This window comes from Centroberyx gerrardi, chromosome 17 (assembly GCF_048128805.1).
Source record: "Centroberyx gerrardi isolate f3 chromosome 17, fCenGer3.hap1.cur.20231027, whole genome shotgun sequence".
NCBI classification, from domain to species: Eukaryota; Metazoa; Chordata; class Actinopteri; order Beryciformes; family Berycidae; genus Centroberyx; species Centroberyx gerrardi.
The window spans coordinates 9327468-9342572 of record NC_136013.1 but is presented as its reverse complement, the minus strand read 5'-3'; the positions used below and the strand labels follow the sequence as shown (position 1 = coordinate 9342572).

Below are 15105 nucleotides of genomic sequence, written 5' to 3'. Positions count from 1 at the left end.
GGGGATGGAGAAGTTACAGAGGGAGAGAAAGAGAGAGTGAGAGATGAAAGATAGGATCTCCTCACTTTATGTTCTGGGATTTGCTGTGGGCCAAGAACATGAGGACGTTTCATTCAAAAGTCAAGGTAAACCATTTGAAGGAAATGAAGAAATAATGGAATAAATTTGAGTTTCCTTTGCACTGGATCTGAATACATTTGAGATGACTTCCTTCTTGTCTGTAGCACAGCAGTAAGTAATAAACGACTATTGCAAAGGGAGAGTCAAGGTGAGTTTTGTTGTATACTGGATGCATCTTGAGGCTTTGGTCCCAGTGGATGTATTGTACTCCATGTTTGTCTAAGGCATTTAACATTAGCAGCCTTTAAATTAATCTGAATTGAATGACTATAGCAGATACTTGTACATTTGTGTGCAGCTTGGTTCTTTCTTTGAGAATATATTATTCTTATTTGTATAGCACCTTTCAAAACAGCAGTTACAAAATGCTTCACAGACATTAAGACAAAGGAGAACAATGTACAAAGTTAAAATAAATTAAAATAATAAACACCATAGAAACAAAGAAAACAAATACACTAAACATAAATAAATTAAAATGCAATAAAATAAAATGAATAATTTGGTGTAACGTATTTACTTTGGTAGAATTTTTCACTCTTGAGCAAACATTGCTCTTTGGCTAATATGGGCATCCATAATCACCTAGATGTTTCCCTTTTTTTCTCACTTTTGTTGCAAAGGTGAAGTTCCCTACTGAAAATTATGACCATAAACACAGAAAGATATAATCAGGGTCCACATTGCCATAGACATACACAACACAACAGTGAGAAGTAGGATTTTCAAAATATGATAGCAGGTAAATGATGTATGGATACCCGGGGTTGGCAGTAATGGTGTTTGACTGTTTATACACTCATATGGAGGCATGTATCCCAAAATATGAAAATGCACTGATGTTGGAATATTGCCATAAGACACGTGTATATTTGTATGTGAAGAGTGACTTTCCCTTGACCTCTCTCCAGGCCATGGGGGACCCGCTGTCTGACTGCAGCCCCCTGATCAGTGCAGCAGCCTCAGGTAAACTGCGTCTGGTCCGCCTGCTCCTCGAAGGAGGGGCCCAGGTAAACGGGCGTAACCCCAAAGGAGAGACCCCTCTGCTGGCTGCCTGTAAGACGCTGAGAGGGGAGCCCACTGGGCCCGAGACAGTCAAACTGCTCACATACCTGCTGCAGAACAAGGTCAGTCTGCACTGACTATTATTTCCCATTTCAAGACCAAATGCATGTGCTCAAATGCAATCTACTGCATGCAAGTTATTACAGACTAAAGTTCTAACTAAACAGTATCTAGACTTAGTATTTCTATGCATAATAAATTTGTATCTGCACCAAGGGAGGTATATTTTAATGCATAGTAAATAGGTCCTTGATGTATCCAGCCCTGCTTGTGTCCTCCATTCATCTACCAAAGTGGTTCTGAGCATACTGTAGAACACAATACAATATATTCCAAGGCAAGATGTGATTATGTGAAACAATGTGCATTAAATTATTAACTGCCCAAAAATGTCTTATAAAAAGCCCAGTGTGATCATACAAAAGAGCCAGAAAACACAACAGCAACTAGACCAGGCTCGAATTCCATTAGCTTGTGAGATGAAAGTGTGATCATAAGCTTATTAAATAGAATTTTATTGAAGTTAATGCAGTATTTTTGTTTGACATCGATTTCCTTAACCAGCAATCCCTGAATGCACAACTGGCACACCAGGCTAAGGCCACACTGGATGCAAACTTGTTGAGAACCAATTATCATCTTCTTAATTTATCCATCAATTATCACCTTCTCAACTAATCCATCCAACCAGGCAGATCCCAATGCGCAGGACCGGGCAGGCCGGACACCTCTGATGTACGCCTGCATGGAGCGGGCCGGGGCCCAGGTGGCGTCCGCCCTGCTGTCTGCTGGAGCTGACCCCAGCATGGAGGACTACTCTGGAGCCTCCGCCCTGGTCTACGCCATCAATGCTCAGCACCAGCCCACACTAAAGGTCACTTAGGAGTGTGAAACAGTGAGCCAGGAAACAAACAGAGGGTAGAGGTGGAGTGTAGAGATAGTGTAAAGATTGGGTTGAAGGGACTGGACTAAAACGTTTCAAGTTTTTTAGTGTATAATGATCATGCACATAGATTAGAAGTAAAGAAAGCAGCACAACTGGAGAGCTTAGTACAGGCCCTACGTTCCTCTAGGAACAAAGATGATTAAATAAGTAGAGGTAAACAATCTAGAATTAAAGCGATATATGTTTGTTGATATATTGGGCTGAAATCAGCCCTTTGCCACGGCTGATATGATGGAGCTTTGACCACAGCTACATAAAAGCAGTCTGTAAAACCTACAATTACATTTTATTTTATTTGCACGTTTTATTTGTTTATGAAATTAAAATGGTCCAATTTAAAGATACTGAATATCGGCACAAAATACCGGCTATCAGCAGCCTCATACAAAAAATATCGGTATCGGCCTTCAAAAATCCATATCGGTCAAACCCTACCAATTCCAATCAATCAACTAACCAGCACCTTTGCACTTCAGGTGTTAATGGACGCCTGCCGTGCCAAGGGTCGTGACATCATCATCATCGCCACGGAGATGGGTGTGAACGGCGGCCCGGTGACCAGGCGTTACCTGAACGTTCTTCCGTCCCCCGACACCTCGCCGGTGTCCTGCATGTCCCCGTCTGACATCGTCCTGAAGACAGGCTCGCCCAGCTCGCCTGAGGGGGAGAACATCTTCAACTTCAGAGGAACCGGTGAGGAGGAGATAGGGGGTTGGTGTTGTTGTTGGTGGTGCTGAATAAGAAGAGCAGATTGAGGAACAGTTTAATCTTTAGTATCACAATAACTGAGATAGACAAGGGACATTGGTGAGTGATTCTATTTCAGCAGAGCCACCTTCAACCCTCAAAACAGCTGTTTTAGAAATGAGAAAACTAATGAAATGATGTGCAACCTTCTAATCAGTTTTATGTATTGTTGTATACTTTGTTTTAATATACAGTACTTGCCTTGCCTTTCCCCTTGAGATCTTGAGACCAATACCATCAACAGTACTGTGGAAATCTTTGTATGCAGACAATGTGCCTCAGTGCAGTGTGTAAAAGAGGCAAGTCTAGACAGATGAGAACAAATGCCTGGTGGTTGATATCATTAACTGGGCTGTCATTCCAGAGCAAGGTGAGGCTCACCCTGCTGGTGCATTCCACTGAACGAAGTAACATTTACTACAACGCAGGACCTGGTGTAAATGTCCTCTGTGCTACTAAAACTAGTGAGAACTACTAGTGAATAATACAGAGAATAGAAGTGGATGTAGAAGGTGAGGTTCTGTAGTCCCTGAGCGCCTATGTAGAAATTTAGCTCGGAAGGAGGTGGTTGTGTAGGAATGGACTAATGGATTGGGCAACTTCCTGCTGTGTACGATGCATCATTTCAAGATCTGAATCACTTTATTAGGTGTGGACAACGAATGTGCATGAATGTGTCTTGGTGACATATTGACAATGTAGCAAGATAAGTAGGGATGGGATGATATGCTTATCTCACAATATTATTCGATAAGCCATATGGGTTCAAGATTCGATACAACCACGGTACGATGTAATAAAAGTTCAATGTTCAAATAAAAGTTCAATGCAACAAAGTATAACTATGCAGAATTATGTTTATTTCTAAGCCACAATTCTTTCTAGCAATGGAATTGGCTTAGTAGAATGTAAACAACTTAGAAATGTCATTACAAAATGCAACTGATAGAATTTCGATGGAGAACTAATATCGCAATTCATTTTTCTGCCCCATGAAACATATTGTAACATTTTTGTATTGCGACATATTGAATTTGGAAATATAGTCACATCCCTAAAGATGAGTACATCAGGGCACACATACTGATGCTCAGGGACTACAGAACCTCACCTTCTACATCCACTTCTATTCTCTGTATTATTCACTCCCACCAGGCAAAAGGGGGAGCAGCAGCAGCAGATATCCCCCCGGTGACCTGAGTCCGGTGAGCCAGGCTGGTACCCCTCCTTCGAGACAGAGGATGTTATCAGAACCGTGGCTGGCCATTCACAACCTGGCCTGCCTGAACAGGGCTTACGAGGAGGGCGTGAGGGAGAGGAGCCTGCGGGAGGAGGGAGACGGACAGGATTTAAGGAGAGAGAGAGGAGGGAAGGAGGATGAAGAGGGAGAGGATGAGAAGACACATTTTCATCAAGCTGGGATGGAGGGGAAGAGGGGGAGCGCAGTTCAAAAGAGGGATAACAGGTATGGAGGAGAGAGTTACAGTGACTACCGGGGGGATTGCTTTCCGAGGGTCTCTCAGTCACTCCTCTGCCTCACGGAGGTGAGCTCATCCCAGGCAGCCCAGAGCAGGCTGGCCCCCGACAGGCGCCCCACGCCCGGAGGCCCAACCTCAGACAGGACGACCCAGAAGAGCTCCGTCGAGAAGCTTCCCGCTTGCCTCTCTCCTCGCCCGCAAGCTCGCAGGAACACCCTCCCCTCCCTGATGGTGGTCCCGCCCCCCCTTCACCTGCCTCCCCTGGTCAACCAGTCAGACACTCACCTGCAGGTCCCAGCACAGGTTTCACTTTTCAAAGGCAGCAGCATGGTGTTTCAGCCTCACCCCCCCAGCTCCTCCCCGTCTCCCTCTTCGTCCAGAGCGTCTGTAAGACCGGCCTTGCTGCCCCCGCTGCCCCTCACCTCCTCTGTCACCTCCCTGGTTGCTCCTCCCGCCTCCTGCTGCAGCGAGAGGGGCAGGAGGTCGCTTCGCCGCCACTCGGTACAGCTGGACCAGATCAGAGGAGGAGGAGAGGAGATGGACCTGTTAGGCCTGTGAGGCTGATAACCGCACAGGCAGTAGCAATGCAACAGCAGCAGTATTGACTTTTTGTGCTGTTGTTGATCAAAAACTAATGTCCCTCAGTGGAAGCACCTTCATCCCTCCATACTGTGGCTCTTTAGACATCAGAAAACTAACAAAACATTCAACCTGCTCTTATAGATTTGTGTGTAAGATGTTAAAATGTTTTATATACAGTATATTCTAGTATTTGAAGAATTTTGTTCCACCATCTGACAGAAGTGACACCTACACCTTGGAGGTACTTTAAGCCCATGGTTGACAAAATAATACTGAATCCTCTATATTTTAGAGATATTGAGCGATGAACTCCAGGGAAAGATTTTTCCCAAATGCATTACATAGTATTTTGGAAATGAACTTTTCATTTTGTCTGTATAATGTCACAAGGCTTACATTTTATCATCTTCATGACATCAGCAAAGCCAAAAGAGTACAATAGTAAAACTGAACAAAGACAAAAATCACAATATAATAAATCCACTGAAAGAAGTGCGTGTTCATGGCAAAAGGAGTGAAGTCATTTTATTTGTTTTTAATATGTATCTACAACAAGGGGGACACAGGCAAAAACGACTGACAACTTGATGAAAAATAAAACAAAAACAAAAAAAAAATTACATTTATTATCGATGCAGTTTTCCCACCTTTTTTCCAATAAGCAACATTTTTTGTCTAAAGAAACTTTACAATATAAAGAAACATACGAAGAAGGAACCTCTTATTTTACTACACAAGACATTTAGGATCTGAAACTACCCTAACATGAGATACAAAGCAACTCCCCAAGGACAGACTGCCTCATATTCAATACTGCTTTGTCATCAAGAGGAAAACGAGGAACAGAACAGAAGAATCTTTCCTTTCCCACGTCCACTCAAACACCCCCCGCCCCCCCAATTCCTCTCTTATCCCTCCCAACCCCTGAATGTTACAGTATTATACATCAGCACAATAGAAATACAGAAATGATCAACGTTGTGACGGCTTTACTTACAGGACAGAAAGATAGAGAGAAGTTAGACTGTATTTTATACAACAGTATTTCAAAGTACAGGGGAGGAAACTCCTGTTCCCTCGTTCTCTCTACCTCCTCTTTTCAATAATAACAAATCTGTCCGTGTGTGTGTGTGTTTTTTTCCTCGTTACTTTCCCAAACATTTCTCCCGCCCCATTTTAAATAGATAAAAAAAATCCTTCATAGTAATGTCTGTACTCTGGTCCCTGGTGTTGCATTGAGAGCCAGTGTCCTGTGTGCATGTGCCCTGCTTTCCGTTTCAGTGATCAGTTAAGAAAGTCAAGAGGATAGAAGCTGAAATGCAGTGTGTCAGTGGCAGCCACAGAAGGGATGCGTTCCTTTATGAAAACTAGCCCCCTTCCCCTCTGTTCTTGCAAAGCCTCAAGTCAAAATGGTGAAAAATACGCCCATTTTGTGGATGCCTAGCTTTTTGGCCACCTCATCCCAAAAACAAGTTTCCAAGAACAGAGGCAGAGGAGGGAAAGCGTTCGGAAAAAGAACGACGTTTCAAAGAGTTTTTCAAGGAATGTGTGTGACAGTGAGTTAGCTAAAGGCGTACACACACTCAACTACCAGGTATTCCTCCCTGGTCCTGCTGGACCCCTAGACACTACAGCTCTGATGCACAGTAAAGCCCCAGGTTGTCTGTGATGAGGTGAAATAGCATATGGTCTATAGCAGCTCCAGTTTCTGTTTCTTGTCATTCATATTATTTCTGAGTAAAGACACACCATCTCTGAACAAATACACAGTTGCCCAAATCAGCACATTTCTGATCGATTGTTAGTTGTGATTTGAAATATCAAAACATGTCAATGATATCAAAATGCATTTTACAGTATTTACAAAAAAATTTAACTCAAAAGATGGAGAAGTTATACAAAATCAGAGAGAGGGATGGTGTGTGTGAGAGTGTGTGTGTGTGTGTATTTGTGTGTCTGTGTTGGCCTGATGGAAAGGTGAGAAAGGGAGAAGGACGGACAAGGTCTTTTCTTCAAGATGAGCAAAGGGAGGGAGGCCACTCATTACAGTCACCAGAGCAACGCCTTGCCGCTTCCTGATTTGCTGCGCTCTGCCGTAAGCATGCTGAGGATCCAATCAGTGTTCCCCTTCACGGAGGGTCAGGGGCCAGAAGTCCTTTCACCAGAAGCGAACATAAGAGGGAGCACTGCATCATGGTTGGTGATGTATGGAGAAAAAAAAGAAAGAAATCCAAAATGTCCTCCTCTGGGCAAGCTAAACTGATTGGTGTGTAAAGGAATTTCCATAGAGCACAGACAGTTACATCACAGTGTGTTGAGGACACATCAGCAAGTTAAGCAAACAAAAACAATCCGAGTGTTCACTACAGGTCAGCAGAGAGACTATGACGCAGCCTACATGTTGGAGTGAACCGGGACCTGAGTGGGCAGCATTAGTGGAAGCAGCACTAGTGAGGTCAAGACGGCCTAGACTTCCAAAGACTTCAGCACCTCAAGGCTAGGACAGAAGGGTCTAATAATTTCAGTACTGAGACAGAGATGAAGAGACACCGGTGACTGGATCTGCATATTTACACAGTTGCTACAAGTTCTGGAGTTAAAAACAGGGATAAGAGTAAAAAAAAGAAAGTAACAATGATTCATGAGACAAATTAAAGTACATAAATAAATAGAGCTGTGCATTTCACTGCATGGAAGCTAATAAAACAGGAGCTGTTTCTTCTTCCCGTTTGGGTGATTGAGCAAGAAGATAAAAATTTAGAGATGTGAAGAAAGTTTAAAAAAAAAACAAAAAAAAAAAAAACTCTGAGGAAGACGAAGAGGGCCAATCATTTAGTACCGTGATGGATAAAATCTTACCTCCTTGATTGGGCCTGTAGGGGGCACTGTAGTCACATAGATGTCAATAAGAACTGTCACATAGCAAATATTTTCTGTTTTTTTTTTTCCAAGAGAATGGCAACTTAGGAGAATTAACAGAAACCATGCTAAACATTCTGCTTGCTCGTCTATGTGTGCGCTTATCCTGTCTTCATCATAGTAATGTGCCCTTAGAGAAACAAAAGAAATTAGAACCTAATCTTAAAATGATCATCATACCAATATCATTAATAACAATAATACAATAATAAAAATAGCAATGATACAATACATACACAAAAAAAAAACAAAAGAAAAAAAAAGGGAAAATGTTCATTGATCATCATCACAACACCTCTGTTAAAAATGTACACGCAGAGAGAACAATGTGGGGAGAGGAGGGGGGGAGCATTTCATCTGTCCCACCACTGAATCCATTGGGAACAGCAACAAAAAAAAGACAATAAAAATAAAAAGTCCAACATCATGGTTGAGAAGCTTCCAGGCAGCTGCTAAGAGACGCAACACTGTGTCCTCAAGGGGAGGGCTGTGTTACCCAGTCTCCTCTCTCCCTCTCTCTCTCCGTTTTTCTCCTTCCCTCGCTCATTGTCCGGACCCTGACAGAAAGCCAGGGAGGCTGGAGCCGGAGTCGGAGAGGAGGCTCTTCCTCTGGCTCTGTGACTGCTTCCTATTCATACCAGTGGCCATCTTGCATGCTCCAGGAGGGCCCGTCTGAATTAGAGTCCCGGCATGCTCAAGGGCCGTCCCAGAAGGCTGTGCGGCCGTAGAGTTCCGAGTGAGAGGGGGGAAAGGGGGGGATTCCATATTGGGGGTGGGGGGGGTGGGGGTAGCGGGTGTGTGTGTGTGAAGGTGGGGGGGTGGGGTGGTGGTTGGGTAGAGTGTCCAATCCAAGGTGAAGTTGGGTTTGAGGAGGGGGAAAAAAAAAAAATCAGGTGCAGGGGTACAAAAATAGGGGGGGAAATAAACAAAAAATAAAATACAAAAAAAAGGAAAAAATAAAATCACACACTCATCGTCATGTTGGGTGAATACTGAAAAGAGAGAGAGAGGGAAGGGGAGGGGGAGGAGGGCACAGATGAGTGGATATGTAACTGACAACATTTAAACACCAGAGGGCCCTCAAACCCAGCCCTGCAAAGCCAGAGGAAGCACAGACTTAGGTCCCAGCCAGGCTCTAATACATCTGACTCAAGTAATCAATATCTCATTTATTCAGTCATATTTCTGCTGATTGGTTGAATCAGGAGTATTAGGGCTAGACTACAGCTCCAGCCTGCAGACCCCGTGGCTCTCCAGGACGAGGGTAAGAGACCGTCACAGATTTACACAATGCAAGGAGCATCCCCCCCCCCCCACCACCACCACATAGACCACCCAACAGAAGACATCGCTTGGTCTCTACTAAGGAGCTCGACTGATACTGTGACTTTAGTGTTTACTGTAGTACTTTGTTCTACGGCTGAAAAATAAAACACTCACTTTCCCTCTCATTTACCCCTAGATTCCACAAATGAAGAAATAGACTTCTGTATTCATCAACTGTCATCACATCAGTGATAAAAAGGGTATAAAATGAATTTCTCAGTGATTAGTAAGTGGCTGCAATGCAAGCAGAACTAAAGCTGTGTCCATTGGGATTTTCTTTACAGTCCTGGCTTCTACTTGTCTTTGTTTACAGTGAACATGTTGTTGCACGTTATAGGTAGTGCTGAGAATTTAGCATGTTTTTGCAACTCATAGTGCTGAGTCCTATAAGGTAAAAAAATAAATCTTGTTTTAGCAAGAGTGCTGCACTTTACACTGCTTTTCAACTGTTAGTAGTAGCACAGCAATAGCAGTAGCCACAATCTGCGCTTCTCACAAGCATCTGTTTATCTATGTTAGCTTAAAGAAAAAAAAAAGGTGTCTGATGGATGCAGGGCGAATAAGACTAAGTCTAAATTCCACAGTGACACTGCTGCACCTCTGCTTACAGAATAGGATGGATGAGAGTAAGTAAAAAGGGATAGGACACAAATGTTATCAATAATCTGAGATCGTTATGGAATCAGGCCAACTCTCTGCTTGCATTCTGCCACTGGTATGTCAGAGGTCAAGGGTAAGCTGTTAAGGGTGAGAGGTCCATCACTGGCTCTACTTACACTTTCGCTTTGGAATGGGTTCAAGAAGTTCCCGCCCATTTCGCCATCGTCTCTCGGCGTGCCGGGAGGGTTGTTCATGCCCCCCATGTTATTAGGGGAGTTCTGGAGGAACACAGAGGGAAAGGAAAGAGCTGAAGAGACCGCTTCATCTGAACAACATATGCAAGAGTCATGAAACCAAAAATTCCCGTAAGTAGCATTGTGAAGACTAACAATTCAATCACAAGAACAGTGAGCAAGTAAGAGAAGTTTAGAGGAAATTAGATATTTGCTCACCTTTGGCAACCCATCCATATCCCCAGAGCCTGGTGGAGGGGAGAGAGAGAAAAAGTCAAATAGGTTTTCATGGCAAACTACATCTAAAATACAACATTTATAAGGCTATCAATTAACTCCATTAGTAATCTGCCACACTGTGCTTTAACCCACCTAGTGATCCGTTCATGTGGTGTGGCTCCATGGCCCCCATAGCCCCCATTGGCCCATCAGGCCCAGGTCCCATAGGGAACTAGAGAAAAGATGTGGAACAGGAATCATAAATGACTGTAAAATTAATCTAATCTTTATGGGGATGTGACCTTTGTGGCTTGGGGTGAAGTAGAGATTATTTAATGTGTTCTCCCTGGTTCATTTCCAGTGTATACATACTGAGCCTAGTTTGGTAGCATTATGTTTATATAATGCAGGAGATATTGTAATGGTGCCCAGCGATGTGGTTATAAGCCCTATTTGAGCTGGATTAGTTTTACTGGGGGAGGCCGTGTAGCTATAATTATTACCAACGGCATCCATAATTTTAACCCAGCATCAATCTGCAGTGTCTGCAATTTTTACAAGTCTGGAAAGTAAAAACTCCGGAGCAAATTACCCACTATGTTTTTTTCCCCCTGGCAAACTAAGGTCATCTGATAATAGCAGTGCGGTTCAAACTGACATCTCCACAATGTAAATGCATTACGATTTTGGGGGCCAGCAGATAAGTGGAAGAGTAGATCATTACATTTTACAAGCAGTAACTTGAGGGAAATCAGAGATCCTTTATCATGTATGAATGGTCCTTCTGGAATTACACACAGCCCTTAAAATTACATTACAGCATCTCCCCCGGTAAAATTAATTCAGTTTGAATAGCGCTCAAGACTCACATTGGGTCTGTTGCCTCCTGGTCCGATGGGGTTCATCATTGTATAGATGTTTTCACTGGAGTTAGTCGAGTCTAAGAGAAAACGCAAAACAATAACGTTAGTCTGGAACGCATCTCAGTGAATCACTGGTAACACAGACTGTACTGCTGCTCATCGACTGGCATTATTTGATACATTATGAATAATTCACTACAAAGTCGACGTATGAAAAATGACAACATTCAAATACATCAGGAGGGCTCATGCTTGGTAGGTGATGGGACACATTCATGCTTGGTCAGTGGGAATATAGGGAACACGTCTATATCTAAGACACTAAGCTAACTGTTAGTGGTGGGGACATAGTTTGGTGACGCACCACCTGGGCTGGGCATGATAGGAGTTCCAGGTGGACCTCCTCCGCCTGGGGGACCCTGGGAAACAGTGAAAGATACAAGATCAACGTTACACTCATCAGAATAAAAACTCATAGATAGTTAAGTTACTTTTGCCCTAAATAACTAACTAGTTACTTTACTAAGTTAGTTATTAAAAGCAACTCTGAGTACTTTCAAGTTACCCACTTTAAAAAAATTCCTTTAAAAATATATGTCTTCTGGGTATGTCCTCATTCTTATTGTATAGAAAAGATCGCCGAGTACACAATCTACTGTTTTCTAAAGAAAACACCAACCTCTAAAGGGCAATGTAGCTCTCATTTATTTGGGTGCCACTGATATACGGTCAACTAGTAAGATCACAGAGTTAACTTTAATTGATTGTGTCTGGTCTAAAAATAAACAGCAGATAGCACAACACATTGGCAAGTGCTTTCAATGCCCAGATACACAGCTTACAGTTAACAATAATGTTCTTATTCTTTTCTTCGATCAGCTAAAAGTAATATGACGCAGCCTACAAGCCTCCACCATGCGCAAACCACATCGTACTGCATAGTCTGCTTTTCATGTAGTGCAATTACATTTTTCTTCTTTCTAATTTGCACTAATAACTATTAATTTAACAATTTGAAAGGAAAATAAAAGTAATGAAATAGACGTTTGAGACAGTAACTAATATAATTTAAAAAAAGTAACACATCAAGTTACTCTAACTGATGGTAACTCACCACATAGTTTCCTGGAGATGAGGAGGAGTAGGCTATCTGCAGAGGGAGAGAGACAAAATGACAGATTATCAGATCTCTGGGACAGAGGATAACAGGGTTGAGTCTATGTGGTCATGTGCATGTCTCAAGGGTTTCTGACTCACAGAGTTAGCATTAGGTCCTGGCCACGGCCCTCTTCCTCCAGGACCCCTGAGGCAGGGAAGGAGAGATGGAGAGTGAAAAAGGAAGAGGAGAATGAGGGCAGTTGAGAAGGAGACAGAGACAGGAAGGAGATGAGGTGAAAATGGTGAGGAGAGAAGGAACATAAGTGATTGTTAGAAAATACAGTAGAAGCAGAGATTGACCTGCGCTGACACAAGCTTGGAGAGTCATGACATTATACATAAAGTTGTACATGGCGTTTTAACTTACATGTTCATTCCTGGCATGGGGCCACCCATGGAGTTGGGAGGAGGCCTCATGCCCCCGTAGTTCTGCAAAATGAGAAAAGTTAAAACTCAAACACCATAACAACATTCCATAAGAATTTATCATTAAAGTGACAATCCCCAAGATTATTGTTTTTCCAGATTTTGGTCATTGTTTTGGAGTTTTGCCCTGCATTTCCCAGTGATCAGTTTGCTTACAATTGATAGCCGCAAGCAAACACTCAACCACTTATAACGTTATATAGACAAAACACCACAACTGCTCATAGTAACATAAGCAACAGACTTATGTTGGTTTTAACCTGCTAACCAAACTATCACTAAACTTATAAAACCGAGCTAAACAGACAACAGCTGTGAAACACTTACCCAATGTTTGACTACTAAAAAATTGCCAGTTGTCTTTCCTTTGCCTTTTTTAGCACGCTTGCCTTCCTCCGAGTGATTAATTTGTTTCTTTTTCCATTTTCTGTAGGTAGTGCTCTTCTCTTTGTCTGTTCAGCCATGGTGGCTATAGTTGCTCACGCAAACTCCGCAACTAACTTTAGAGCAGCAATGTAAAAGCTTTCATAAACTGGGCAAAGGTTGACTCACTATTGTAAGTATCAATCAAGTATTAAGTAATTGGCGATAGAGAGTTGCAAAAAGACGTATGTATGTATGCATTTATATGGAAAAATTGCAGATTATTACTTTAAGATATCTACCAAAAGATGTTTCTGTGTGCCTTGAGTTATTGTATGACGAGTGTATTATGTAATATGAAGTGAATTGTGTGCTTGTGCTAAAGGCGTCAATAAGAATTGTAGGTCCCTGTCGGGGTGTGTCTCCTCACAGCCTTGATCTGAGAGTCCTGTGCCAACCTGCACCACAGATGTCTGCACTACATATCAAGCCACATCAAAACTGTGCTCTTGATTTAGACCAAGCATAGCATCTCCACCTGATTTTAACTGACCTTTATATGGATATAAATAAGTGTGTGTGTGTGAGAGTGAGCAAATGTGTGTCTATGTGTGGACATAAGGGTTTTGGATTTGTCGTACCTGTGGTCCCATAGCCATTCCTCGAGGAGGGTTCATTCTCATTGGCCCACCCATGTTAGGATGCCCTGAAAGAACAGACCCAAAGAGTCACACACTGACTGCAACCGAAAAAACACTCGTACACAGGCACAATCATACATACGCAAATCCACATATGGCTTATCTCTTAAAGTCAGGAATTAAGACGTGCCACAGACAATGCTCCAACCTAATCCCATTAGTTGTAACCCCCTGGCCCCTAAAGTAGTAATCTCCATCTAAACTACCTTGGACCCCTTTCTGAGCTGGACACACCCATGAGTATTCAATCCACAGAAAAAACAAGGAATATCCATTGAAAATGTATTTGTTTAAAAAAGAAAAAGAAATTTTAATGTCCTAATGTGGGAACTGTCCCAGCCTTACCTTGCGGTCTTGTCGGATCCAGACTGTTTGGCAGGAGAGGCTGAGATCCAGGGATACCCCCAGGAGGCTGGCAAAGGGTAAGACAGAGAAACCGATTAAAACATAGACACACTCAGAGCAACAAAGACACTTTTAGTTGTCAAAATTAACAACAAAAGGAAATGTTAAACAGCTAAAGGGATAGAAGACAAAAAGATGTGTTCAAAAGCTCTGTTCTATCAGCTAAATGAGTTGTGAATAAGGTCAGTAAGTGTGCTAGAGTAAGGTCAGTAAAAACTAAAGGGATAGCAAACAAAGAAATGTGTTCAAAAGCTAAAGGACTAGAATAGAAACCTCAAAACTATGTTCACCAGCTACAGGAATAATAAAAAACAGTCAAAAAATGTGTCCGACAGCTAAAGCAAATAAAGCCAAAAACAGTTAAACACCTAAACATGTTGAAGAAAAACAAAAACGGACAAAACTTCAAAAGTCAAGGAGGGACAAGAAAACTGTTCAGTACCTGATTTGGCATTCGGAGTGCGGGACGCGGTCCACCTGGATACCGTGGTGACATGAAAGGCTGAGCAGAGAAATGGAAGGGGTGAAGAAAAAAGGGGGTCGGGGGGTGGGAGAAGGGTAAGGGAAAGGGGAAAGAGGGACACAGAGAGAAACACGTTTTCATTATTGATAAACCTAAGCGCACTCAACAAGGGTAGCACCGAGGACACACAGATGGACACAGTGTGGTTGGAGAATGAAGGATGACAGTGGAGATGGTGCAGCTTCATCAACACATCAGCATGGCTTCATTTAAAAACCACAGACCGTACCTGCGTCTGTACACTGAAACATCACTGATGCACTCAAGTACGAGTTTGTGCGCGTGTATGTGTGTGGTGTAACAGTGCCTTCTTCAACATGCACTCAAGCAAGTGTGTGTGTGTGTGTGTGTGTGTGGGCTTGTGAGTGTGTGATCGTAGTGAAAGAGACTCACACAGCTACCCGTACACCCTGCTCTCGCTGTGGTGTAAG

At 42.7% G+C, this 15105-nt stretch overlaps 3 protein-coding genes across 3 annotated transcripts in view; 2 read left to right on the top strand and 1 right to left on the bottom strand.

Moving 5' to 3' along the window:
• The window catches only part of LOC139924781 (transformer-2 protein homolog beta-like), a 319694-nt gene that overhangs the window by 215143 nt on the left and 89446 nt on the right, over positions 1-15105 (top strand). The window lies entirely within an intron of this gene.
• Positions 1035-4914, top strand: LOC139924795 (ankyrin repeat domain-containing protein 34B). The gene is made up of 5 exons (XM_071915946.2): positions 1035-1247; positions 1877-2059; positions 2608-2824; positions 4034-4227; positions 4423-4914. The coding sequence occupies exons 1-5, from the start codon at positions 1035-1037 to the stop codon at positions 4912-4914; spliced, it is 1299 nt and encodes a 432-aa protein (XP_071772047.2).
• LOC139924811 (single-stranded DNA-binding protein 3) overlaps positions 5438-15105 on the bottom strand; it is a 35770-nt gene continuing 26102 nt past the window's right edge. The window contains exons 7-18 of the mRNA XM_071915972.2: positions 14594-14653; positions 14092-14158; positions 13687-13751; positions 12624-12685; positions 12356-12401; positions 12213-12248; positions 11463-11517; positions 11105-11175; positions 10389-10467; positions 10236-10264; positions 9960-10061; positions 5438-8849 (exon numbers count right to left, since the gene is read on the bottom strand). Coding sequence (XP_071772073.1) covers positions 8820-8849; positions 9960-10061; positions 10236-10264; positions 10389-10467; positions 11105-11175; positions 11463-11517; positions 12213-12248; positions 12356-12401; positions 12624-12685; positions 13687-13751; positions 14092-14158; positions 14594-14653 — 702 coding nt within the window. The 3' untranslated portion in view covers positions 5438-8819. The remainder of the gene's footprint in view (positions 8850-9959; positions 10062-10235; positions 10265-10388; positions 10468-11104; positions 11176-11462; positions 11518-12212; positions 12249-12355; positions 12402-12623; positions 12686-13686; positions 13752-14091; positions 14159-14593; positions 14654-15105) is intronic.